We start from the raw sequence: 27,669 nt of genomic DNA, 5'->3' as shown, positions 1-27,669 counted from the left end.
CTTATGAATATGACCAAGCTTATGACCAAGCACCTAGTTTATGAATACATATTTGAGGCTAGAAGAGGGGATAGAGACCAGAGTGGTTCCTGATCATTTTGCATATAAGGCTCCCTTTTTTATAAAAAGTGGCAGGGAGTTCCACATGATAGTATTTGTACTTGTGTCTTTTAATTGAAAAAATACCATATGACAAAAACTCCTGAGAATTCATTAACATTTTTAAGTGAATTGGTTACAGAGCAGGTCATATATACATTTGGAAAGGCCAGCATGTCTATTTCCTTTGTAAAGTTTACTGACAGTGCAGACCTCTGGTTTCCTGTGCCGAGCCTTGCTGCATCCACAACATTGAGTGAATTTATAAGTTGAGATGTGAGGACCACCAGTAGAAAACGACATTTGGGTCAACAAGCCCTAGCTCCCTGCCTCCCAGTGGTCCCTGCTTCTGCTCCTTCTGATCTTCTGCACTCCAGAGCTTTTGGGACCACTTTCCCTCACCTACCTTCACCTCACCTCTTGGGTTGCCACTTTTCCCAGAACAGACTGTGGATTACACAGAGCCTGCACTGTTCCTTAGCTTGGCTTGTTTCATGGACCTTTAATTGAAGACCTTCCTGCTTCTCTCAGGGAGACCTGTATCCCCAGTTCTTCCCATTAATGCTGTTGAGAGCCTGATCCAGGATGTGCGCTCTAGTCACTCTGTCACTTATTCATGCTTCCACTCGCTTATCCATGTGCTTGTTCAGTCACTTGAATACCCAGTCTTTACTTCACTCACTCAGTCACTCTTCCACTCACTCGCTCATTCATTCACTCACTCACTCACTCTTCCATTCACTTACTTGCACACTCATGCTTGCTTGCTTTCACTAAGTCCACAAGCATTATTGATATCACCTCTTACTAACATGTGGTAGGTGCTGAAAATACAGTTGATTTTCATTATTTGCAGATTGTGTATTTGCCAACTTGTCTACTTGCCATAATTTGCTGTTAACCCTAAAATTATTCCTCATGGCACTTTTGAGGTCATTTTCAAATATACACAGAGAAACAAAATACAAGTGGCCTGGTGGGTACCCTCTCAGCTGAGGTTCAGCAAGGCGACCTCTGCCTTCTTGTTCCAGCTCTCACTATAAGCAGGTGTCCTTTTCAAGATCTAGTTAGTGCCACATTTTTCACATTTTTGTGTTTTTGTTGGTGATTTTGTGTTTTAAAATGCCCCCAAGCATTGTGCTGAGTGCTGTCTGGTGTTTCTGAGAGCAAGGAGGCTATGATGTGTTTTATGGGACAAATACATGTGTTAGACAAGCTTTGTTCAGGTACAGGTTACAGTGCTATTGGCTGTGAGTTTATTGTTACTGAATCAACAACATTAACTTAAACAGAAACACATAAAACAGGGTTATGTATTGATTATTGAACAAAAATGTTATGGTAAGAGGCTGGCAGGAACCTAACCCTTTGTTTCCCTCAGGAGCAAGTGGTTCAGTATTCACTAATTCAGTGTTTGCGGGGACTCTATAGAACAGAACTACCATGATAACAGGAAACGACTATACAAAAAATGCAAATGGTACCTCCTCATGTGGGTGATCCTAGAACTGATTCAAGAACTTACAACTTTGTTGGGGAGTCAGGTAGGCAAACCCAAAATTGTAATTTGGTATGATAAATATTATAATATAATTATTATATACAAAAAGGGGCTTGGAGAGTTTGGAGGAGGGAGCTAAGTTCTAGGGGTGGAAGAGAATGTCAGGATTATTCACAGATGAAATGTGGAAAAATAGGTAGGTATTCTCAGGAGAGAAGGCAGATTTGCTGCAGTGTTTGGAAACATTGGCTGCTAAATGTCTCTTGAGGGCTGCTAGATGTCTCCTGAATATGTAATCTTTACTTCAGTCCTTTGCTACAGTCCTGTCTCTGCTTCTGTTTCTCCCAGCTGCTGTTGGAGGCTACACTGCTGACATTGGGAGGGTCCTCCCTTGTCACTGTCTTTTGCCATCAAGGTACTGCTAAGTTGCTCTGTGTCCTGCTTGGGAGGCACCCTTGAGCCCCAGTGGAACCAAGTGGGAGTAACTGCCCTGGAGGCAGCTTCTGCAGTAGCCTGGCCACCTCATCCTAACCTCCCACAATGCCAGAGACTGACTTGTACTTATGCAAAGATCTTTTGTCAGTCTATTCACCTGGTGGCCTCAGCAGCATCCTGAGAGGTGCTGGGAAAAATGTCTGCATTCCTAACCACCTTCCACAGAGGGCTCTCCCAAGGACTAAAAGGTTACAGTGTTAAGTGGGAGACATGCACAGAGCTGTCTTACTTTGTCCTCTCAGTAAATGCTTCAAATCCTTACATAAGTTGATCTCCTCCTTTCTTAATCTCTTTTTTTTGTGCTGTTGTAATTCTTCATTGAAATCGCCAATGCGATTGCCTTTCCTTTGTGATGAACTGCTCAAAGCTCAATGAAGTATTCCAAGAGCAGACTTGCCAAGGTAATTCCAAAGGTATTGCCCACCATTGTCCATGTGGGCATCCTATGTTTGCCTTGCTGTAGCATGGGGTGATTTTTTTGCCTCATCAGCTGCTACATTGCGCTGTATATTCTCACATAATTGCCATTCACTTTCAGCTCTAGGTTTCTTTCTATTGTCTTGGTCCTTTCCTTTCTGTTTATGTTTCCCTTTCCCTTTCTTGCCTTCTTTCTCTTCTTCCCTCCCTCCCTCTCTCTATCCATCCATTTTCTATATGAATTGCTGTGTTTCAGATAGTTTTCTCTTGACTTTTATTATTTTTTTCTCTTTCTCTATCCTTCAAGTTGATTTTCAGTTTGCTATGTTTTGATGGAATAGTCAAGCCCATACTTGCATCCTGAACTGGTTGAACTTGGAGTTAAAGCATAGAGTGGTGGGAACACAAGGATCAAAATCCTGTCTCTGTCACCCACTAGCTGCACAGAATTGGGTAGCCTACTCAAACTTGCTGAGCTGTGACTAGGAGAAGGGGCCAATGAAGCCACATGGCAGTATTGCCATGAGGATACAGGAGATGGTATCTGTAAAGCAACTAGCACAGTTCTTGGCTCACCATGGCTGTTCAATATTTCCCACTAAGTTCCTTGTAGTTCTCATTAAGTTTCTTTGAATTCTCACTATGTTGTTTAAGGATCTTTATAAACCATTACTTTGAACTCTGTGTCTGATAAATGGCTTGCCACCATTTCATTTACCTCTTTTTCTGGAGCTTCTTCCTTTTTTTTCATTTGGGAATTTCTTTGTCTCCCCATTTTGGCTGTCTCTTTGTGTTTTTGTGTATCAGATAGAACTGCTATGCCTCCCAGTCTTCGTGGGTTGGCCTTATACAGAAAGTGTCCTGTGGGTCCCAGTGGTGCAGTCTCCTTGATCTCTAGGAATGTCCCTTGTGTGGATTATGTGGGCCTTTCAGTTTGTAATTGGGCCTTGATTGCTGTTGGCCTTTTCATGGGTGGTATCAACTGTCAGGCTGACTGGCTGAGGCTCAGCTTGACGATGGCATGCAAGCTGCTGTGCAGGTGCAGTCTCGAGGTGTCTTCTTGGGCCCAGTGACACAATTTTTCAAATCAACTGTGCTCCGTGCTCCAGGAATGTTTCCTGTGGGTTATATACACCCCGTTTAGTTGAGTTGTGATGAATGCTCTTGGCCCTCTCATGGGTGGAGTTAACCCTTCAGGCTGGGTAGCTATCAGGGTAAACCTCTATCACTGTGTATGAGATGTTGTTCCCAGGAGGGTCTAATGCCTGCTGAATTCTTCCTTTGGGTATGTCGCTTGTGTGGGTCGTTGGGTTGAGCTCTGGTGTGGTCTGAAGCCCACCTCTGATTGTATTGGTTCTGGGTCCATTTGGGTGGAATTCAAGTACAGATTGCTGTCAGACGTTGTGTGTAACCAGTTTTGGGCTACCTGTCTGGAGCTTCCATGCAGTTCACTGTGTGTGTCTGCATCAAAGGGACCTGGGTGTCTGTGGGAGAGGCCAATCTGTGTAGCTGGGTCAGCTTCCTGGAGCTCTGAGCTGGGGTCAGATCAATAAAAGACCAGGGCTTCCTGAGGTTGGTGTCCACCTGTCGGCTGCTCCACTTCCCCTTGAGGTTGCCTGGACTTCTTCCATAGTCCTATGCAGAAAGGCTGTAGAGTGGGCCCAACATGGCCACACCCCACTAACTCTTCCACAGGGCTCAGGCTTGGTAGGTTGGGGCAACCAGGTCAGGCAGACAGGGTGGATCCCCTAGTTTGGGGCAGTGTGATCTGGTACCCAACAGGGAGAATGTGGCCCCTACTCTAGAACCATACCATTCACACTCTGCCTAGGTCTCCAACTCCGTCTTCCCCAGGAGGAGTGCACCACAGGTTCAGGTTGGGTGTAGCCAGCTGTCCGCACTGAAGGAGCAAGCTCAGCAAGACAGGATGGGTTCACTAGGGCTTGGGCAAACAGATCGAGAAAGCCTTCTTTTGAGGGAGGCACTGACTTGTCAAGCTGCACTCCTCCTTTTAGCTCTATAGCCCTTCCTGTTCAAGCCCTTGACAGGAGCCTCTGAGGTAGATATACTTTGAATGTCCAGGCTCTGAGCAGAGCCTCCTTCTCCCTCAAAGCTGAGCCTAGCTGGATGGGGCCAGCTGGGCTTTTGAAACAGATCAGGTCAGTCTTATGTTGGTGATCATGCTGGCCCCATGAGGGAGAAAGCTGCATGCCTCCTCCCCCTAGCTCCATAGCCACCCTTTCAGAGACCCCAGCTGAGCTGCATTCTCAAGCTCCTGGTTCTGAGCTATTCCCTCTGTTCCCTTCCCCACTGCAGGAGTTGGAGGAACAGATCAAGGCAGCCCTCCACTGGAGGTGGTGCTGGCCCTTGTGAGGGGAGATAGCTGTTCATGTCCTTCTAGCTCTGCACCACACTGCTAGAGAACCTGACAGAGGCCTCCAGAGGGGTCATGGGCAAATGTCCCAATTCTGAGTTGCACCCCCTTCCCCCTGCGGATGTGAGCTTAGCAGGATGGGGCCAGCAGGATTTGGGGATGCAGATCAAATCTGCCCTTTGATTGGGATGATGCGGGCCCTTGGCCCTCAGGAGGGGAACTAGCTGCCTTCTCCTAGCTTGGCAGTGCCCTGCCCGAGACCCTGACAGAAGGCTCTAAGGGGATTGTGCCAAATGTCCCAGTTCTGAGTTGCACTTTATTACCCATGTGGAAATTTTCTTGGCTGGCCAGTGCCAGCAGAATTTGGGAATGCCACTCAGGGCAGCTCTTTGTTAGGGATGGCACAGGGCCATGGGAAGGGTGCAATAGCATGCCTTCCCCTAGCTCCACAGCTACATGCTGCCTGAGACCCTGACAAGGAAGTCTTCCATTGGGGGTAGTGCCTGACTCACCTGTGGGAGGGGGGAAAGATTGGCCCTTGTTCCAAAGCCATTCAGATCAATGATCATCTGAGAGTCTGTCTATAGTTTCTCCAGGAAAATAGCGCACACCCCAAGTCCCTGTTGGGTGCAGCCAACAGTCCTTTATGCTGGACTTGAGCTTGGGAGGGTGGTGTCACCAGTATTTGGAGGACAGGGTTAGTGCACTTTCTCCAGCTGGTGCTGTAAGAATAGAAGCGCTAGACCCTGGGAGGTGGCACCTGAGGGCAGTATGGGATGTTGACTCAGGACAGGGACCTCAGTAGCCTACCTTCCAGATCTCTGAAGCTATGCCACTCAGATCTTCTCTTTATGTCTTCCATATGCCCTGATTCTCCTTACCTCTATGAGAGCCCCAGGTGAGTGACCAGGAATGAGCCCCTGTGTGTTGGTCCTTAAGGAGAGCACCTGAGATTATAGCAGACTCCCTTCTCTTTCCAGCATACAAAGCCCCTGTTCATTTTTGCTGCCACATTCTATGCAGTCTCTTCTTCCTGGCCCTGGTGCTCTGGTTTGGGGGGTCCTAGCATGTGGTTGAGACTCCATTTTCCTAATGGGGGACTTTTGCAGCCATGATATTTCTCCAGCTTCTGAGCTGCTGCACCTGTGTCAAGGGACCAGCCCTCTCTGCACCTCCATTTTTATTATATCTTTGGATATAATACTTCCATTCAGGTGTCCTTCCATTGTTTATTCAGGTTGATTGCTCTAAATTTTAGCTGTCAATTGGGATTGGCACCAGGAGGAGGTGTGTGCTGCTTTCCCTTCCTCTGCAGTCATCTTGGAATGCCTGACAGACTGTTCTTACCAGGTAATTGTATGTGGTAAGAAATGTCACATATGGGGTTTCAAGATGGTGGCAGAGTAGGTGGATCTTTCTTGCACCTCCTCCCAGAACCAAACTGGAAATAAAACTAAACTGGGGAACATTCACCTTGAATTACCAACTGTAGACTGGCCGAAGAGGAGACTTAAAAAGGAAGGGCAGAAACCACCTCAAGACTGGTAGAGGGGCAGGGCCACCAGACGACTGGCCCAGTGCCCACGGGCAGCAGGCCAAGGGTGAGGAGGGATATCTTGGCTGCTGGGGGATTTTCCATGAGAGAAATGAGGCCCGGACCCCAGGCTGGGCTTCCCCACTCCAGAGCACCAGAGCCAGAACAGCCACCAGCAAAGCAGCCAGGAGCAGGGCTTCTGTCCACCAGGGAGAGATGGAGTCTGCCAGAGACAAAGCCAGAAAAAAAAAAGCAAAAACCAGAGCACTGGATTTTTGCAGCCGCTAACCCAAGGCTTCAGTGGTGCAGACTGGAGTCTCCTGAGGAAAGGGTTGGGTGGTAGGCATTGGGGGGAGACGTGGAAATGTGGCAGCCAGGAGACTTGTGCTTGGTCGTCCCCCCAATACCATAGCAGCCATTTTTCCTGAGAAGTGCAAGCCCCTCCCAGCAGCAACAGCCTGGGGAAAGGCAAATACCCTGCCTTGCCCTCAGGGATACAGCTTTGCCCTACCTTCAGGAATCATGTTTGCCCCACCCTGCATCTCAGACTCCTGATGAGAAGGCAGCAGTAGAGGCCCAAGATACAGGTCTGGAGAGTCTCAGGGGTCCTCAGTGACTGACTTTGAGGTGGGGCCATTTCCCCCACTATCCTGGGAACCTGATCGGTGCTTCGCCTTCATGGGAGAGCTGATAGAAACTCTCAGCTTCCAGAAGATCCCGCTGGACTGCATACGAGGGTCTCTGCCCTGCCAAAGTCAGGGAAATATTCTGGGACAGACTCATATGTGTGACTCTGGGATGGGGAAACACATCATCTTCCCTGAAACCTGAATGACATGTACCCCTCACAGGAGATCAAGAGATGTCATCTCTGGATGTCATCTCTGGATTCCGTCAAAATCCTCTTTAGAATCAGCCTTTTCAGTGACTAAGTCTGACACCTGGGTAGCAGGCGGAGGTGGGTGGACGTGGATCCCAAGGTGCCTTGGGATGTTTGCTGACCAACCCCTGGGCCCTGTGCTGCTAACAAACAAGCCTTGAGTGCAGCTTGGACCCTCTTGCCCATAGCCAAGCCTTGTGGGGGCAGCCACAATCTGTTAATTGCTTGAAGCTTTGAACAGTTTGCTGAGAGCCAAGCGTGGACAACTTCTGACAGTAGCTAGCACCAAAGTACCTCCTGGGAGGCCCAAGAATGGAACACAAAACAGTGAGCTTGGTCAACATAAGAGCAGCATCCAAAGGGAGCTCCCAGGAGGAACCAAACTCTGCTGAGCTGAACTCCACTTCACATTTTTCCCCATTTTTTTGCATTATTTTCTTTATTTTTCATTTTTGTTGCTTTGTTATTTTTGTCTCACTTTTTTCTTTTATATCTCTTATTTTTCTCTTTCCTTTCTTCCTCTATATTTTTCCTTTCTCCTTCTTTCTCTTCTTTTTTCCTTTTCTTATTTTTCTTTCGTTTTTCCTTTTCATAATTTTTTTCTTCCCCTTTTCTTTTATACTGGTTTCCTTTTCCTATTCCATATTCTTCTTTTAATTTTGTTTTTACTTTTTCATTTTCTTTTAATTTATCTTTATTGTTGAAAGTATTACAAATGTCCCCTTTCCCTCACATTGATCACCTCCCCTCCAGACCTTCACCACACTATTGTCTGTGTCCATGGGTTATGCATATATGCATGTAAGTTCTTAGGTTATTCTCTCCAGCCCCCAGCCCCCAACCCTGCCTTCCCTCTGAAATTCATCAGTCTGTTCCTTGCTTCTATGTCTCTGTAACTATTTTGTTCATCAGTTTATTGTCTTCATTAGATTCCACATATGAGTGAGATTATGTGATACTTGTCTTTCTCTGACTGGCTTATTTCACTTAGCATAATACTCTCCAGGTCCCACTATGCTGTCTCAAAAGATAAGGGATCCTTTTTTTTTTTTTTTAACGGCTGCATAGTATTCTATGGTGTAAATGTCTGAGAAGGTGCTAGATATGATTTCAATCTTCTTGAACTTGTGGAGATTTGTTTTGTGTCCTAACATGTGGTCTATCTTTGAGAATGTCCCATGTGCATTTAAGATTGTATATTCTGCAGCTTTGGGGTGAAAGGTTCTGATCTAGTGTGTCATTTAGAGTCACTGTTTTCTTGTTGATTATTAGTCTGGAAGATCTATCCAGTGAAGTCAGTCAGTGGGGTGATAAATCCCCTACTATGACTGTATTGCTGTCGATATCTCCTTTAAAGTCCTCCAGAAGGTTTTTTGTTTTTTTTTTCCATCTGTGATTCTTTTATTCTGAGGAGGGATTCTTGTAGACAGCATATATTTGGGTATTGTTTTCTTATCCATTCTGCCACCCTATATTTTGATTGGAGCATTTAATCCATTTATATTTAAGGTTACTATTGATAGGTACTTATCTATTGCCATTTTATTTCTTTACATCTATGTTTCTCTTTCTCTCTATTTCTACTTCTTTTTACAGAAGTCCCTTTAACATTTCTTAGAATGCTGGTTTGGTGGTGATAAAATCCTCTAGCCATTTTTTTTTTTTGTCTGGAAAGTTCTTTATTTCACCATCTATTTTTGAATGATAAACTTGCTAGATAAGAGTATTCTTGGTTTCAGATCCTTGCTTTTCATTTCCTTGAATAATTCATGTTCCGTAGAGTTTGATGAAAAATTATCTGACAATGTTATGGGAGCTCTTTTGTAGGTAACAGATTGCTCTTCTCTTGCTACCTTTAAGATTCCCTGTCTTGAATTTTTGGAATTTTGATTATGATGTGTCCTGGTGTGGGCCTCTTTGGGTTCTTCTTACTTGGGGCTCTCTGTGCCTTCTGAACTTATGTGACTTTTTCCTTCATCAGGTTAGGGAAGTTTTCTGCCATTATTTCTTCAAATAGGTTCTCTAACCCTTGCTTAGACCTCTTTTGACCTCTTTAACCCTTTCGACCTCTTCTGGCACTCCTACGATGCAAATACTTGTTACTTTTCATGTTGTCCCACAGCTCCCTTAAACTGTCCTGTTTTTTAATTGTTTTTTCCTTTTGGATCTCTGGTTGAGTGATTTTTTTCTACCTGTCTTCTGATTCACTGATCTGATCCTCAGCCTTCCCTAATCTGCTGTTTATTCCTTGCAATGTATTCTTTATTTCTACTATGTCATTCTTAATTTCCTTTATAGTTTCCATTTCTTTTCTCATGCTGTTGAGCATTTTTATGATCAGTATTCTGAACTCTCTCTCTGGTAGATTCCTTACCTCCATTTCATTTAGTTCTTCTCCTGGGAACTCTTTTGTTCTTTCACTTGAGGCTTGTTTTTTTGTCTCCCAATTTTGGCTACCTCTTTGGATTTGTTTCTAGATATTAGGTAGATCTCCTATGACTCCAAGTCTTTTGGGTGGTCTCTGGTGCAGGCCAATGTCAGATGCTCTTTGTGACTGGCCTTGGGTACCCTGTTTGAAGTTTTCCACATTCCACAACTTGTGGCTTACTCTGCTAGGGCTGAGTGTGTTTAGAAAGGACCAAGATACACATCAAGGTCTGTTTTCCTAAGCCCTGGGTCCAGAAACAAATAATTCAAATACTCAAAGCACCCAGAGGCTGATTGTTTTTCAGTCTCTTAATGAGCCTCAGGCTATAGAAACTCCACAGAGCGGGGAGAGAGGTTTTCAATGGGTGGGCAATTGCTTCTCCCCTACTCCCAAGGAAAAAGCTGCTTGGAAGGTAAATGTCTTCCTGAGAAAGATGTCCTCTGCAATATAAGGGAATGACTCAGCACAGGAATCCAGACAGCTGCCCCTGACTTCCATCCCCCAAGCCAGCATGCCTGGATTCTCCACAGCTCCAGTCAACTCTGCCCTCCCTCTGCCAGAGCCCAAGGTTAGTGGCTGCACACGAAAATGTGCATAGGTCCTTTATGAGGGTGCCTGCATTTCCAGCCTTCTCTCCCTGGCAGACAGAAACCCTGCTGCTATTCACAACCAGATGTCATGTGGGTACCTTTCCAGTTCTGGTGCCCTGGGCCGGGGAGCCCTGCTTAGGGTTTATGTCCTAGAGTTCTCAGTGCAAAACCCCCACAGCTGAGATGTCCCTCTGGAACTTCAGCTTCTGCCTGTTGGAGCCCAGCCATCCCTCTAGTGCCTCTGCACTTCCTACCAGTTTCAATATGGTCTCTGCTTTACATCTTTGGTTATGAGGGTGCACTCCAGCTAGTCTTCAGTTGATTATTCAGCATGGTTTTTCTACATTTTAGTTGTAATTCCAGTTTGGTCCTGGAAAGTGTCAGTGTAGCTTCCACTCAATCCACCACCATCTCAGAATCCTATTCCATATTATTATTTTTTCTCCTTTTTTTAAAATTCATATTCTTTTTTCTTTCCTAATTTTCTTTTTCTTCTTCTTCTTTTTTTAGTTTCTCACCCAAGGACATTTTTTTGTTGCTTTTCAGAGAGAGTAGGAATGAGAGAGAGAGAAACATCAATGTGAGGAAAGACATGTCGATCAGTTGCCTCCTGCATGTGCCCCGACTAGGGATGAGGATTAATCCTGCAACCAAGGTACGTGCCCTTGGCCAAAATTGAGCCCATTACCCTTAATTCCTGGGGCTGATGCTCTAACCACTGAGCCAAACCCGTGAGGGCTCCCTTTTTTTCTTCTTGTATTTTTTCATTTCTTTTATTCTAGTTCTCTTCCCTAATTCTCTTTTCTTTTTTATTGTTTTTGTTTTTGTTTTATTGTTTTTTGGGGTCATTTTTATGTTTTTGTTGTGTTTCTTGTTGTTTTGTTGTGTTTTGTTTTGTTCTGTTGGCACCTGCACAACAGAAAGCTTGATGTGGTTATGGTTGAGCCTCACAGTCACCCAGCTGGAGGAGAGATACACCCGTGAATGAGACAACAGCAGTAAAGACCCAATTACAACAGGAGAGCCCAAATTACCCACGCAAGGGAATTCCTTGAGCATCCATCTCAGGAGATCAAAGACACTGCACCACTGGGTCCCACAGTACACTTTCTATATAAGGCCAACCCACAAAGACTGGGAGGCATAGAAGTTATATTTAATACATAGAAGCAAACACAGAGACAGCAAAAATGGGGAGACAAAGAAACAACCCTCAAATGAGAGAAAAGGAGGAAGCTCCAGAAAATGAGCTAAATAATATGGAGGCAAGCAATTGATCAGATATAGAGTTCAAATAAATGGTTATAAGGATGCGCAAGGAACTTAGTGAGAATTACAGGAAACTTAGTGGGAACTACAACAGCATGGAAGATGAATAGAAACCATGAACAAGAACCAGTCTGAAATGAAGAATACCTTTTCTGACATCAAGAATAAACTGGAAGGAATTAAAAGCAGATTGAATGAAGTAGAGGATTGAATCAGTGATTTGGAAGACAAGGTAAAAAAAACATCCAATTAGAGCAGCAAAAAGAAAAAAGAATTAAAAAGCAGGAGGCTAGTTTCAGGGAATTCTGGGACAACATGGAATGCAACAACATTCCCATCATAGGGGTACCAGAAGGAGAAGATAGTGAGCAATGAATAGAGAGCCTACTGGAAGAAATAATGACAGAAAACTTCCCTAACCTGGTGAAGGAAAGTCACACAAGTTCTGGCAGCACAGAGTCCCAGTGGAAGTGAACCCAAAGAGATCCACAAAGACACATCATAATTAAAATGTCAAATGTTAAAGACAAAGAGAGGTTCTAAAGGGTAGCAAGAGAGAGACAGAAAGTTACTTATAAGGGAGACCCATTAGACTGTCAGAAGATTTCTCAACAGAAACACTTAAGGCCAGAAGGGATTGGCATGAAGTATTCAAAGTAATGAAAAGCAAGAACCTGAAGCCAATGCTACTTTATCCAGCATGGGTATCATTTAAAATGGAAGGTGAAATAAAGAACTTCCAAGACACAAAAAGGGGAATGGAGCATATTACCACCAAACCAGCACTGCAAGAAATGTTAAAGGGACTGCTTTAAGAAGAGGAAATTGAGAAAAAGAGGAACATAGGTCTAAAGAATAAAAATGGCAATAAATAAGTACCTATCAATAACAACCTTAAATGTAAATGGAGTAAATTCTGGCCAGTTTTCTCAGTGGTTAGAGCATCAGCCTGTGGACTGAAGGGTCCTGGGTTTGATTCCTGCAAAGGGCATGTTCCTTGGTTACAGGCTTGATTCTGGGCCCTGGTTGGGTTGGATATGGGAGGCAACCAATCGATGTGTCTTTCTCATGTCAATGTTTCTCTCTCTCTTTCCCTTCCATTCTCTCTGAAAAGCAAAGGAAAAAATATCTTCAGGTGAGGATAAAAAAAAAAGACATAGAGTAGTTTAATGGATAAGAAAACATGACCCATATATTTGCTGTCTACAAGAGACCAACCTCAGAATAAAAGATTCACACAGACTGAACATGAAGGGGTGGGAAAAAAATTTCCATGCAAATGGAAAGGCAAAAAACCCCTGGCATATCAATACTTATATCTGACAAAATAGACTTCAAAACAAAGGGCATAAATGATGCAAAGAAGGTCACTACATAATAGTAAAGAGATAGATCCAACAAGAAAATATCACCCTTTTAAACATATACACACTCAACATAGGAACACTTAAATATATAAAAAACCTCTTGATGGACTTTATGGGAGAGATCCATAGCAATAGTCATAATGTGAGACTTTAACACTCCACTGACATCAATGGATAGATCTTCCAGACTTAAAATCAGTGAGGAAACAGCGACCTTAAATGACACATTAGATCAGATGGATTTAATTGATATTTACAGAACATTTCTTCACGAATCAGCAGAATATACATTTTCCTCAAGTGCACATGGGCCATTCTCAAAGATAGACCACATGTTAGAACACAAAATAAGTCTTAACAAATTCAGGAAGATTGAGATCACATCAAGCCTCTTCTCGGATCACAATGGCATGAAACTAGAAATCAACTACAATAAAAATAATAAAAAACATTCAAACACATGGAGGCTAAATGGTATGTAATTAAACAATAAATGGGTTGCCAGTGAGATTAAGGAAGAAATAAAAAATGACCTGGAAACTAAGAAAATTGAACACATACAACCCAAAATCTATGGGACACAATGAAAGCAGTCCTGAGAGGGAAATTCATAGCACTACAGGCCTATCTGAAGAAACAAGAAAAAGCTCAAGTAAATAATCTAACCCTACCATTAAAAGAATTAGAAAGAGCACAACAAGAAAAGCCCAGTGTAAGTAGAAGGAAGGAAACAGTAAAGATCAGAGCAGAAATAAATGACATAGAGACTAAAATAAATGCAAAAGATCAATGAAACCAAGAGCTGGTTCTTTGAAAAGATGAACAAGATTGATGAACCTTTAGCCAGACTCATCAAGAAACAAAGAGAAAGGACCCAAATAAACAAAATCAGAAATGAAAGAGGCAAAGTAACAACTGACATCACAGAAATGCAAAGGATTGTAAGAATATACTATGAACAACTATATGCCATCAAACTGAATGACCTGGCAAAATGGACAAATTCCTAGAAACATACAGTCTTCCAAAACTCAACCAGGAAGAATCAGAAAACCTGAATAGGCCAATAACAACTAATTAAATTGAAGCAGTCATCAAAAAACTCCCAGCAAACAAGTTCAGGACCAGATAGCTTCAAAGGCGAGTTCTACCAAACATTCAAAGAAGAACTAACACCTATCCTCCTGAAACCATTTCAAAAAATTCAAGAGGAAGGAAGACTTCCAGGGTCTTTTTACGAGACCAGCATTATCCTTATTCTAAAACCAGACAGAGACATTACAAAGAAAGAAAATTACAGGCCAGTATCCCTGATGAATATAGATGCTAAAATCCTGAACAAAATATCAGCAAATCAGGTCTAGCTATACATTAAAAACATCATACACCATAACCAAGTGGGATTTATTCTGAGTATGCAAGGCTTGTATAATACTCACAAATAAATAAATGTGATACATCACATAAACAAAGTGAAAGAAACCAATCACATGATCATATCAATAGACACAGAAGAAGCATTTGACAAAACCAAGCAGCCATTTATGATAAAAACTCTCAGCAAAGCAGAAATAGAGGGTGCATACCTCAACATAATAAAGGTCATACATGACAAACCTACAGCCAACATCATACTCAATGAGCAAAAAATAAAGTCGTTTCCCTTAAGAATAGGAATAAGACAGGGATGTCCGCTTTCACCACTCTTACTCAACACAGTACTGGAAGTCCTAACCACAGAGATCAGACAAGAAGAAGAAACGAAAGGCATCCAAATTGGAAAGGAAGAAGTAAAACTATTTATTTGCAGGTGACGTGATTTTGTATATAGAGAAACCTAAAGATTCCACCAAAAAACTGCTAGATGTAATAAACAAGTTCAGCAAGTAGCAGGATACAAAATTAACACCCCAAAATCAATGGCATTTTATACTCCAATAATAAACTCTCAGAAAGAGAATCTAAAAACCAATCCCATTTATCATTACAACAAAATAATAGAATACCTGGAAGTAAACTTAACCAAGGAGGTAAAAGTCCTGTACTCAGAAAACAATAGGACACTGAAAAAGGAAATAGAGGAAGACACAAACAAGTGGAAGGATATGCCATGTTCATAAATTGGAAGAATTAATATTAAAATGTCCATTCTACCCAAAGCAATCTACAGATTCAAAGTAATCCCTATTAAAATACCAATGGAATATTTCTCAGATCTAGAACAAGTATTCCACAAATTTATATGGAACCAAAAAAGACCCTGAATACCCTCAGTAATCTTGAGGAAATAGAACAAAGTTGGAGGGATCACAGTATCTGATGTGAAATGATACCACAAAGCTATTATAATGAAAACAGCCTGTTAGTGGCACAAGAACAGGCATATAGATCAATTGAATAGAACAGAGAACCCAGAAATTGACCCATGCCATTTTGGTCAATTAATATTTGACAAAGGAGGCAAGAACATACAATGGAGTAAAGACAGTCTCTTCAATAAATGGTGTTGGGAAAATTAGACAGATACATGCAAAAAAATGAACCTAGACCACCAACTTACACCGTATACAATATAAAATCAAAATGGATAAACTTAAGTTTCAGTCATGAAACCGCAAAAATCCTAGAAGGAAACATAGGTAGTAAAGTCTCAAACATCTCATGGAGCAGTATATTCACTGATACATCTTATACGGCAGGAGAAACAAAGGGAAAAATAAACAAATGGGACTACATCAAACTAAAAAGCTTCTGCACAGCAAAAGAAACCATCAACAAAATGAAAAGGGAACCCACAATTTGGGAGAACGTATTTGCCAATGATACATCTGTTAAGGGGTTAATTTCCAAAATATACAAAGAACTCATACAACTCAAGAAAACGACAAGTAATTCAATTAAAAAAAAAAGGCAAAGGACCTGAATAGACACTTCTCCACAGGGGACATACAGATGGCCAGGAGACTTGAAAAAAATGCTCAGTCACCAATCATCAGAGAGATGAAAAGTAAAACTACAATGAGGTATCACCTCACACCTGCCAGAATGGCTACCATCAGTAAATGAACAAACGAGAAGTGCTAGTGAGGATGTGGAGAAATGGGAACCCTAGTACACTGCTGGTGGAAATGCAGACTGGTGCAGCCACTGTGGAAAACAGTGTGAAGGTTCCTCAAAATATTAAAAATGGAGCTGCCGTTTGACCCAGTGATCCCACTTCTGTGAATATATCCTAAGAATCCTGAAACACCAATCAGAAAGAATATATGCACCCCTATGTTCATAGCAGCGCAGTTTATAATAGCTAAGCTATGGAAACAGCCCAAGTGCCCATCAATAGAAAAGTGGATAAAAAAGCTGTGGTTCATTTACACAATGGAGTACTATGTGGCTCTAATAAACAAGGAGCTCTTGTCCGTTTAGACAGCAAGGATGGACCTGGAGATTATTATGCTAAGTGAAATAAGGCAGTTAGAGAAAGACAAATATCACATGATCTCACTTATGTGTGGAATCTAATGAATAAATTAACTGATGAACAAAACAGATTCAGAGGTATGGATGCATGCAACAGAATGAAAGATCTCAGAGGGGAGGGAAGTGGGGGGGCAGGAAGAGATTAACCAAAGAACATATATGCATATATGCGTAACCTGTGAACAGAGACAATAGTGTGTGGAAGGCCTAGGGTGTAGTGGTGACTGAGTGGAGGGGGATAAAGGGACGGAAATTGGGGACATCTGCAGTACTGTCAACAATAAATGAAAAAAGAAAAAAGAAGAAATGTTACATATGATTTCTCTTAAATTTGGTGCTCAAAGATCCTAAAATAAATTTTGTAAACTTTTCCTGTAGTGTTCTTTTTTTTTTTTTTTAATATGTCTTTATTGATTCACAAAGAGGAAGGGAGAGGGAGAGAGAGAGTTGAAACATCAGTGATGAGAGAGTCATTGATCAGCTGCCTCCTGCATGCCCCCAACTGGGGATTGAGTCCGCAACCTGGGCATGTGCCCTGACTGGGTATCGAACCTCGATCTCCTGGATCCTAGGTTGATGCTCAACTGCTGAGCCATGCCTGGTCGGGTTCCTGTAGTGTTCTTTATGGAAGACTTAAATGTGCATTTTCTACACATTGACAGAAGCAAAAACATTTCTTAACGTGAATATCAAACTTCTCAGATTTGAATTCTGTTATACCCTCAGGCAGGTTTCCTTTTTCCTATGGGACATTATTTCTGGAAATGTAGAGAAAGTTTATGAGCTGATATGACTTGCTAAACAAATGTCCATGTCTATAGGTAGCTTCTTAGGAAGTCCCCTAAGTTGTGTAGCCTGTCCTGTGGCAATGTGGCAGGTCTGTCCTGGTGTCATTGATAGTGCCATATGGGTGGTGAGTCCACAGCTTTGGAGATGTCTGCAGGTCCCCTTGGATTCAGACTGTGCCCAACCTTGATTCCCCAAATATCTAAGTCAGCAGCTTCTGGAGGGAAGGTATTTTCTGTTTTATTTTTATTATTATTTTCTTATTGTTGTTCGGTTTGGTTTGGTAGGGGAGGAGTGGAGACAATAGGAATTCTTAAGTTTCTATATATTTTGATGAGGTAAAATGAAAAATTTTCTGCCTACTTGCTTCTTCTTGTTTACATTGACCAGACACAACTTATTCAGTTGTTCCCACAATTCTATTATATGTATATGTATATTTATATATATTTATATATATAATATGTATATATTATATATAATTCAATTTTACACACACACACACACACACACACACACACACACACACACACACACACATCTTTATTGATTTCAGAGAGAGGAGGAGAGAGGGAGAAAGAGAGAGAGAGAAACACCAGTGATGAGAGTCATCGATCGGCTGCCTCCTGCATGCCCCTGACTGGGGATCAAGCCCGCTACCTGGGCATGTGCCCTGCCCGGGAATCAAACTGAGATCTCCTGGATCCTAGGTCAATGCTCAACTGCTGAGCCACACTTGGCCCGGCCTGCTGGCAATTCTGATGGCCTGGATCATGGATCTGAAAACAGGCCCATCTGGAATAGGGGGGGTTTTGAAGTGATTTTGAAAAGTGGGGCTTAAGGTGAGCCATATTGAAGGCACAAAGGGGTTGAATCTGAATTGGAACTTCTAATAAAACAAGAAGTATTGCTGCCTTCCTATTCTCTCTGTGTGAGTTGCTTTCTGTCTACTTTGGGACTTCTCCAAGGAGAGAAGAGTTAAAAGATCTGGCTTCTTATTAATGGTCATTATATTTAACCACCTTGATCCCTGCAACAACTCCCATTAAGACATTACTGCTAGATTGTCAATGACGAAGACTACACAAGTACAGGTCATTGTGGTTCAGGGATGTTTAAATACTATGACTAATAAAGAGCAGATATGGGAGCTAGTTATTGCATCAAATCATTAACTTACAAAGTATTCAGGAACTCAGTTTCTGTATATCACCCACCTCAGATTCATGCAAGTAGTTGAAGCAACCTCTTGAGTTGGATAAAGGTGACTATTTTGATAGTGTGGTTTAAGTTACACCATCTATATTACATGTATATATAAATATGGAAACCACATTTTAAAATAGCATGATAAAGTTTATTAATTTTCAAGGAAAATGATTCTCGAATTTTGAAAATTTCTGTTTTCAGTTTTTTAAATGGCTATAGATATGAATTGGGCATAGTAAAGTCCATGTGGACTACGTATTTTCAGTTGTCTAATATTTTTAATTGTCTATATGAGTTTATATCTTATAACATCTCTAAACATTTTCTGGGGTGTACTGTAATTTTCACATTATTATCTCATCCTTTGGTTTTAATAGGATTGGCAAAAGTTTTGAAGTTTTAATTTCAGTTTTTCCCGACTGCTCAGAGTTTGGTGATACAAAATGAAAAGAGATTTCCATAGTTGCTAACATTCACCAGGTTTTGTTCCAAAGCATGGGCTTTAGTAGACTTTTGAATTAAATCCACATTCTTCACCCAAGCCTAGTGATAGAATCCAACATTTCAAAGCTAGGTATGCCATAAACAGCTATAATAATCTGAAATAATCTGAAAAAAATTAAAACATGGAAATACAATAAAATAAGAATTGATCACTTTATAGTGGAATACTCTATAAACTGTCTGCATTGGAAACATGTGGTAGTTTTCAAACATCTGACTTCCATAATTCTAAAGTGTGTTGTTTATTTGAAGGCAGAAACTTTTTTCTCCTCTGCATATATTTATAAGAATACAGGTTAATATATTTTTTGCTGTCCCAATTTGCATTCATTTACTTATTTTTAATTTAGAAAAGTCACTTTGGAGTACAAATGCATAACATAAATATATTCACCTCAATTAAATATTTTATCACTAAGTACTGAAGTGTGAGCAGAAAGAGATTAATTCTGTAAATATTGCTACTTTTATTGATCTGTGTAAAAATAATCACACATTAACATAATTCCCAATAAGAGGAAGAAATTATTTAAAAGCATGTACATGATACAGAAAAGTAAAACGGTCTTTAATTTTTAATGGTCATTAAAAATTTTTAAGGTATATAGGTGTGTCTGAGTGGCATTATACCAGCTGTAATAATTACAGGAGCTGAAAGGTCCCAGTGGTTTTGCAATGTAATGTCTGCACAACCTCATTTAACTTGTTAAGGGAAGCTACAACCCTCCCATATATGAAGCAGCTGAACTCTTAACCATCACAACAAATGCAGGCCTTAGATTATACTATTTTAAATGAAATATTTTCAGGGTTGCCTAGAAAGTTACATTATGTATGTATAAATGATGCTAAAATAGCCTAGTAGGGGAATACTACTGTGTTCACTGAGCAATGAAAAGGCCCATTCAATTTCTTAGCTTATTCAACTTTTTAAAGCTTTTTTTTTTTAACTAAAAAAACAAAACAAAAAAACAAACCCCAAAAATGTAATATAAAAACCTTTTATTGAATGTTGAAAATAAATGTGTTTCATTGTTAGACTGCGATATACTTACCACTGTAGAATTTTGTTCATAATCTGTTTTTTTAATCTGTTCTCATTCCTCCTGTAAAGTCATGTTTTTAAAAAGTTACATTTTTGAGGTAGTGAAGGAAGGAAACACATATGAGTCTTAGGTAAGAGTGGCTGTACTCCAGCCTGTCTCCTGCACAGCTCCCAGTGCCTGAACCTTGGGGAGCAGCATCAAAAGACTTCTGGGACAGACTGACCTAGGGTCTGGAGGTATCACACTGCTTAGTGACAAGTGGAAAACAGAAGGGCCTGCATCTCCAGTAGGGACCCTGGAGACTTCTAGTGGTTTCATTACTCTTAAGAGATCCTGTGGCATAGATGGGGGCAGATCACTTTACGCATATTTGACAGGAAGAGTTGCACCAGCTGTCTCCTAAGGCCTGTTCCAGCTCTGAGAGGCTATGGTGTTAATTTAAGCACTGTCTATGGAAGGTTCCCTGTGTGTCAGACAATGCTCTTTGCATGCATATTTATGACAGTCGTCTCTTAAGATCCTTATTCCTCACATGCTTTAAGGGTGGGGCTCCCGAGATTTGGGAGGTTAGTAAGTAGTTATAAATGTTCACAGCCAGTGAGGGGCAAAGCTGGAATCCACATGGGCCTCAGTCTCCAGAGCCATTTTGCATGCCAGCTGTTTCTTGCTGAGGTCACCTGTGTGTGTTCCTCATCCAAGACAGTGTGCACAACTAGGTGTGATGTGTGTACAAGCTAGTGCACAACTCATGTTCCAGAAGGAGGAGGAAGAATTCTGTTTTTTTAAGGAAAGTGTCTGTCAACTAATGTGATTTCCTGCTGAGAAAAAGAAAGCTTAGTTTGAATTAGCTTTGTAGAACTAAAGCTCATTATACAATCCCATAGTTTGGTCCATTTTATGAAGTTAGGTAAAAGTGAACAAATTTTGTTTAGAAAATTTAACTTAATCACAGCAAACCCAAACCAGCATTTTAGCTATGAATAATCTTGTTTGTGAGGACAATATTTATTATACAGATGGAAGGAAAGATTGAAATGGCTGTTAGTGTCTTTTTTTTTTTTTTTAATATATCTTTATTGATTTCAGAGAGAGGAAGGGAGAGGGAGAGAGAGAGACAGAAACATCAATGAAGAGAGAGTCATTGATCCGCTGTCTCCTGCATGCCCCCCACTGGGGATCAAGCCCACAACCAGGGCGTGTGCCCTGGCCAGGGAATTGAACTGTGATCTCCTGGATCCTAGGTCTGGATCCTAGGTAGATGCTCAACTGCTGAGCCACGCCCGGCTGGGCAATTTTACCAGTTTTAATAGAGATTCAGCCTCATCTCCCCAGAGCAGAGGGTGCAGGTGGGTGCCCCTCAGAATGTACCTCTAGTTTATGTGTAGAGGAGGCAAAGGGCCCCTTCCTGCACAATTCTCCTGGCACCCCAAGAGAGAGTGGTTTTTATAGAGGGGGATATGGATTACTTCTCACTCCCTGCCACCCATTTGTCCCCATACACCCAGCATCGGCTGTTCAGTTTTCCCATCATTTCTGTCCTTGCTAGATGCATTGTTTTTAATTTCTGTTTCCCCACTCACTTAGCAAAAACTTGTCCAATGAGATAAAATTTTTTTACAGACCTACTCAATGCTTCCTGATCTCTGGAGGAGCACCTGTCAGGAAGCACAGGCCCTTGTGCACTTTTGTGTGGGTTTTAAGCCTTCAGTAAATTAAAGAAGAGAAGGCGAGAGGTGGCCTTTGTTGGACTACTGATTTTGTCAGACTCTGCCTTTCTCCTCTCCTTTGCTCTCCTGACTTACTCCACAGCAGTCAGAGAGGATGGATTCTGCCCAGCTGATATCTATGAACTCAATGCCCTAAGTTGTGTTCTCAGGTGTGTGCATGTAGAAAGGACATCTGTATTTTGGTGATGTATAGTTTGCTGTCTGTCCTCTGAGTCTGAATGACAGAATTGAAAGCACGTCAAGTGTCCTGATCTGTTCTGCTGTTTTAACTCTGTGTGTGTGCATTTATTTTTATTTTTCTTATTTATGTAAGGTGCCAGGTGGGCAAGAGCAAGGGGGAGATTTAAAAAAGCATTTTTGTGTTTATTTTTAAAAAGTACTATCTAGGAAGTGATTGATTTTAAACGTTTCAGTTCAGGGATGAGAAGAGCAGAGAGGCCATTCAGTCTGTTGCCTTGTTTCTCCAGGTGTCAGGTGAACAGCTCGAGGTTGTGCTTGGAGCATTGTTCATGGTTCTGGGGTGTAATGTGCACGTTGTTTCTGGTCACTACTCCTGCCCATGACAGGAGGCCGCAGAAGCCCCAGGTTCTGGGGTGGAGGAACCTTTTTGCTTTATGAATGTGGGAATTAGTGCAGCTTTTCTCTTGGTAGCTGCGTGCCTGAGAATGTGGCTTTTGAAGTTGGTGGGGGGTTCTTTTACCATTGAAGTAAAGGGGAATAGGAGGGCTAAAATATTTGTTTTCACTTCAGTCATGACCAAAAGTGCTCTATCTTAAAATGTGGATCAAGGGGCATCTGTATCAAAATTCCCCCAAGGGCCTGTTACAAATGCATATTTCTAGGCTTTCTGGATCAGAATTTTAAGGGATTGGGGGTTGGAAATCTGCATTTTAAAAAGCATCTGAGGTGATTCTTGTGTACACTGATGTTTGAAAACCACGCTTATAGAGAGATAAGCAAATGCCACTGTTCAAAGGTCAGACAACATCTGACATCATTAGTGATGTTGCTCATGTTGGTCTCTGTAGCAAGTACTTTATGGAAAATACAGAAAAGATGAAGCAGTTACCTGAACCTTTGGTTTCTGCTGGGATGGTCATCACCCTAATTGCTATAGTAAAAATGAGAACAACTCATCTTGTTAGTTGTCCTTTGCCTGTTTGACTCATTCTAATTGGCAGGTGGAAAAGTCTAACTAAAAAATATTTGGAATCTTTTGTGCTTTAATCATTCTGAATAAGAAATGAGAATGCGTTAAATTTATACAGTTAAGCACTTTTGGCAAAATGTGTTAAAATGGTTATAGTAGGTTAAAATCACCATTTTCTCGCCAGAGTTATAATGTGTAGCAATTGAAAATTGTTTTAAATGCAGAAAGTAGTTAATTTTTCAGAAAACTTATTTGCTTCTTCTTCTTTTTTAAACAGGAAAAACTAACCCAAGAGTGTGTATTCAGAGAACAGTTCGAAGAAAACTGGTATAACACATACTCTTCGAATCTCTATAAACATGTGGACACTGGAAGGAGATACTATGTTGCATTAAATAAAGATGGGACCCCAAGAGAAGGAACGAGGACTAAACGGCACCAGAAATTCACACATTTTTTACCAAGACCAGTGGACCCTGACAAAGTACCCGAACTATATAAGGATATTCTCAGCCAAAGTTGACAAAGACCATTTCTTCACTTGAGCCCTTAAAAAAGTAACCACTATAAAGGTTCCGTGCAGTGGGTTCTTATTGATTAGCTGTGTCATCACATCTGCTCCACTGTTGCCAAATTTTGTCGCATGCATAACATAGGATGGAGGCTTGGATGGGGACTTGCTGATTTTGTGTTGCACTTACAGACCTTTCCTCCTGGAGGCCTGCCTGTGCCCACTTGATTTATTGTGAGGAAAGAAGAGTGTGTGTGTGTGTGTGTGCACGCGTGTGTGCATGCCTGTGTGTGTGTGTGTGTGTGAGAGAGAGAGAGAATGAGAGAGGGAAAGAGAGAGAGTGAGTGAGTGGATGAGCAGCAGGGTGTCAAAGACAGGAGCAAAATAGAGGACTGTGGCCTGATGCATGCTGGGGAATAGACACACTTTCACATGTCCAATCAGTTGTCCTTCAGCTGGTATCAGCACAGCTGCCACACTTCAACTCATGAGATCTTGGCTGGTGGTCTGCACAAGGGTACACTGCATTTTCAAAGGCTTGGAGGGTGCAGTCTCACTTAAGAGACCTTTTCAGTTAATTCTCACTGGTGCCATCCCAGTGAATTTAAAGCAAAGACCTCTTAGTAAAAAAAAAAAAAAAAAAAAAAAAGTTAAATTTATTTATAGAAATTCCAAAGGCAACATTTTATTTATTTTATATATTTATTTATTATATAGAGTTTATTTTTAATGAAATATGTACAGGCCAGATAGGCATTTTGGAAGCTTAGGCTCTGTAAGCATTAAATGGGAAAGTCCGCTATAAACCTGTGGTGAATTCATGCAAGTGAATATAACTTTGCATGGATATGAGAAATTCTGATGACCCTTAATGTACTGAAGGTGACAATCTCTTTTGTGCCCGTATTATTGTAAACTTATGCACATCATTCATGACACTGAGTATTCACTCTTCAGAATGCTTGTTTCATAGCTTGTCCCAGAGGATTAAAGATAAACTGGGTCTCAAACTTTTATTCTGTGTCTGTACTATTTACTCTCTTATAAGTGACTGATGCCATCCTTGTAATGTCATGGTTGGAAAATATGAGGGTCGGTGTATATCCGACTTGTCTAAATCTATTGCAGAATGTACCAAAGCTAAGCAGTAGCCATGCTTTTATTTTAGTTGGTCTCCAGAACAGGATTAACATCAAACATTGTTCTGATTTAGAATTCTCAAAAAGGAAAAAAAATAAAAAGCTTACACAACAAAGATTATTTTTTAAAGGGACACCTGAACCAGATTAGTAGGATCATTCTTATAAACTTTTTATTTGTGCATTTGGTTATCAAATATGAAATTATACAAGTACCATAGAGGTCATTGTAACATCTTTTATAGAAAATTGCTTTTGGTGTGAACTGTCATAATACGTGGTAATAGAACCTTCAAGTAAAACTTGCAAATGAAACTAGTAAGTCTTCATCAATATGACAATGAGGGGGAAAGTATTATACTTGACTGTGTTTTGTTTTTAAAAAGGTCTTCACAAGCGCTCAGTTTTTTTAGAGGGGAGGTTACTATATAGAATATCTTTTACAAGGCTTTTATACCATTTTATGCTGAAAAGCATAAGAATACATATTTCTTTATTAGCAATAATTTTGGAACTTGCCCTTGGGCAAGGGGGACTATTCCTTACTATATCTAAGGAGAAAATAGCCAAATTCTTAAAGCAATATTTAAGAAAAAGGAATTTATAACACATTCTCATACCATAGAGAACAGTTTTTAGTCCATTATGTTTGGAAATTGAAAGTAACAGTTCAAAAATGTGTTGGGATTTACGTAGCTAATTAAAAATTTAATATTCCAACTTTGTTTTGCTCTGATGCACATTCTCTATGAAAAATAAAGGTATGTCACTGGTGAGTTAAAGCTGTTTTGAAGTAGAAGCCCATAATTTATTGCCATGAACACATGTGGCCCTTCTAAGGTCCAAGCTGGAGCACATAGCAGAGCCCTCCTGCTGATGGGAATTAAGGAAAAACGAAGTCTAACCTTTGGAATTAAGAAATATTTGGGGGGTAGGGGACTGGAACAATGTAAGATAGTCAATTTATGATAAAGGTCAGAATGTTCTCTTCATTTAGTTTCTTGTTTTTTTGTTAACTTTCCAAGGAGAAACTGCATTTAAGCCCAAGATGTAGTAGTCTTATTTATTACTTAACTCTTCGCTGCTGCTAAAATGTGCACATATTCAGGCTTTAGTTTTTCCAAAAGGCATTTAATATTTTTGACTGAAAATCATTAACATCTGACCACAGAGAAGAATCAAGTTTCTATGATGTCATAGGTACAATATTTAGAACTGAAAAAATTGATTTTAGGTGTTAGCCAAAAGTAATCTTAAAGTAGCATGAGATGCTAATTAGCCCAAAATAAAGAAAACAATTTGTGAAAAAGACTAAAAGTTCCATGCATTCCTAGAAAATGCTACTTTAATGTCTATATTTGGAGTTATTTTGTTTTGGTACCTATTTAAAAAAAGAAGAAAATGTTATATGCTTTTGGTAATGGACACAATAAACTGTAATGGTCTGTAAATAAATAAATATTGACTTATGCAATTTATGTAAATAAGTGTTCTGGGAGAGTAGGTGGCTCAGGTTTTGGTGGGCATTGTCCTGCTGGGCAGCAGAGTGAGTTATTCCTAGCTCATAGGTTTGCATCTGGTTCTTTTCATAAGAGGCTCAGAGCCCTTTGAGTGGCAGCCCTGAGCTACTATGGAACGGGTGGTCCCAGTTTTCACAAACAGATGCTCAGACAGCCCAACCACTATGATATTGGTGCCAATATGTGCACCTTGGTTAAAAGACTAACAGGCATGACTGAACCACCCTCCCATCTGTTTTGTGAATATCCCAGGCAGTGTCAAAGGACATGCCAGGTTGAGGAACCTGTCCCCACCAGGTCCTGTTGTGTAGGTAAATGAATGGATTTAGTTTATGGTGTTTTCATTCTGTTGCATCTCATGAACACTACAACCTTGCTTGATTTCCTTGATAATCTGTAATTTTATGTAAATACATACAGAATTATGGAATTTGTGTAAATACATAATTATAGACTTTTGAAAAGTGGTATTTTTTTACTTAATGTCCATTTTGGAACTGCTTCAAGTTATGTGCCTACATGAACCAATGGAATTTTAAAAACATGCTCTTCTTGCTCTTACAGCTGTTGCATGTATGTTGAGGGAGTGGGGGTGGAGGATGGAAGGGGAGGAACAAATATATCCAGATGCCTTTTTTAAAAATTTACCTTTATTGTTGAAAGTATTACAGATGTCCCCCCTTTTTCTCCCATTGACCCCCTCAGATTCCTTTTCTTTCTGTAAGCATTAGATAGAGAAGCAGGTAACCTTCTGGGATAGACATTTAAGGATTTGTAGCAAGGAAAACGGAATGTGTGTGCACATCTATGTGGATGGTTGAATGGACAAAGTCACATTGTTTGAGGTCAAATTCTGTTTGCTGAATCATTTGACCTTGAAATGTGCCAAATTTAGATCCACTGTTTTCGGTCACTTGCACCAAAGAGCAGTGCAATGGTGTGGGTGGAGGAATACGCCAGATGGATTCAGAAGATGTGTTGGCCACCAAGCCCCTCTTGAGGGCATGTTATACATATTGTATAACACCCACATGTGTCCATAGACAATGCATATTTTATTTAAAACTTTTTTTTTTTTTTTGCTGCTTCAGTCATTTTGAGTCCTGGTAAAGTTTCTGAGAGCAAACTGTGGTGTTGGAACATATTATCTTGGCATTACCATAAAATTTTATTTATTTATTTATTTATTTATTTATTTATTTATTTATTTATTTATTTATTTATTTATTTATTATTTATTTATTTATTTAATTTTATTTTTAAAAAATATATCTTTATTGATTTCAGAGAGAGGAAAGGAGAGGGAGAGAGAGAGATAGAAACATCAATGATGAGAGAGTCATTGATCAAGCCCACAACCCGGGCATGTGCCCTGACCGGGAATCGAACCCCGATCGCCTGGATCCTAGGTTGACACTCAACTACTACGCCACGCCTGGCCGGGCACCATGAAATTTTAAAAACAATATTCCTTGAGCCTCAAAACACTCCTAGGCAATCTAGGACATTCATTGCCTAGGTTAATTTAATTTATTTTTATTCCCATCCCCCCATGGCCACCCCTTTGGCAACCATCAGCTGTATCTATGAGTCTGTTTCTGTTTTGTTTATTCTTTTTTTTTTTCTTTTTAGATTCCAATGAGACC

The 27,669-nt window shown here is 40.7% G+C and overlaps 1 protein-coding gene across 1 annotated transcript in view; it reads left to right on the top strand.

Annotated features, from left to right (window-relative positions):
• The window catches only part of FGF9 (fibroblast growth factor 9), a 46,862-nt gene extending 20,278 nt beyond the window's left edge, over nt 1-26,584 (top strand). Inside the window, exon 3 of the mRNA XM_016212909.2 lies at nt 23,131-26,584. Coding sequence (XP_016068395.1) covers nt 23,131-23,376 — 246 coding nt within the window. The 3' untranslated portion in view covers nt 23,377-26,584. The remainder of the gene's footprint in view (nt 1-23,130) is intronic.
• Nucleotides 26,585-27,669: the final 1,085 nt, after the last annotated feature.

This window comes from Miniopterus natalensis, chromosome 2 (genome assembly GCF_054644295.1).
Source record: "Miniopterus natalensis isolate mMinNat1 chromosome 2, mMinNat1.hap1, whole genome shotgun sequence".
NCBI lineage: Eukaryota > Metazoa > Chordata > Mammalia > Chiroptera > Miniopteridae > Miniopterus > Miniopterus natalensis.
The sequence above is the reverse complement of the archived record's forward strand: the minus strand, read 5'-3'. Positions and strand labels throughout refer to the sequence as shown.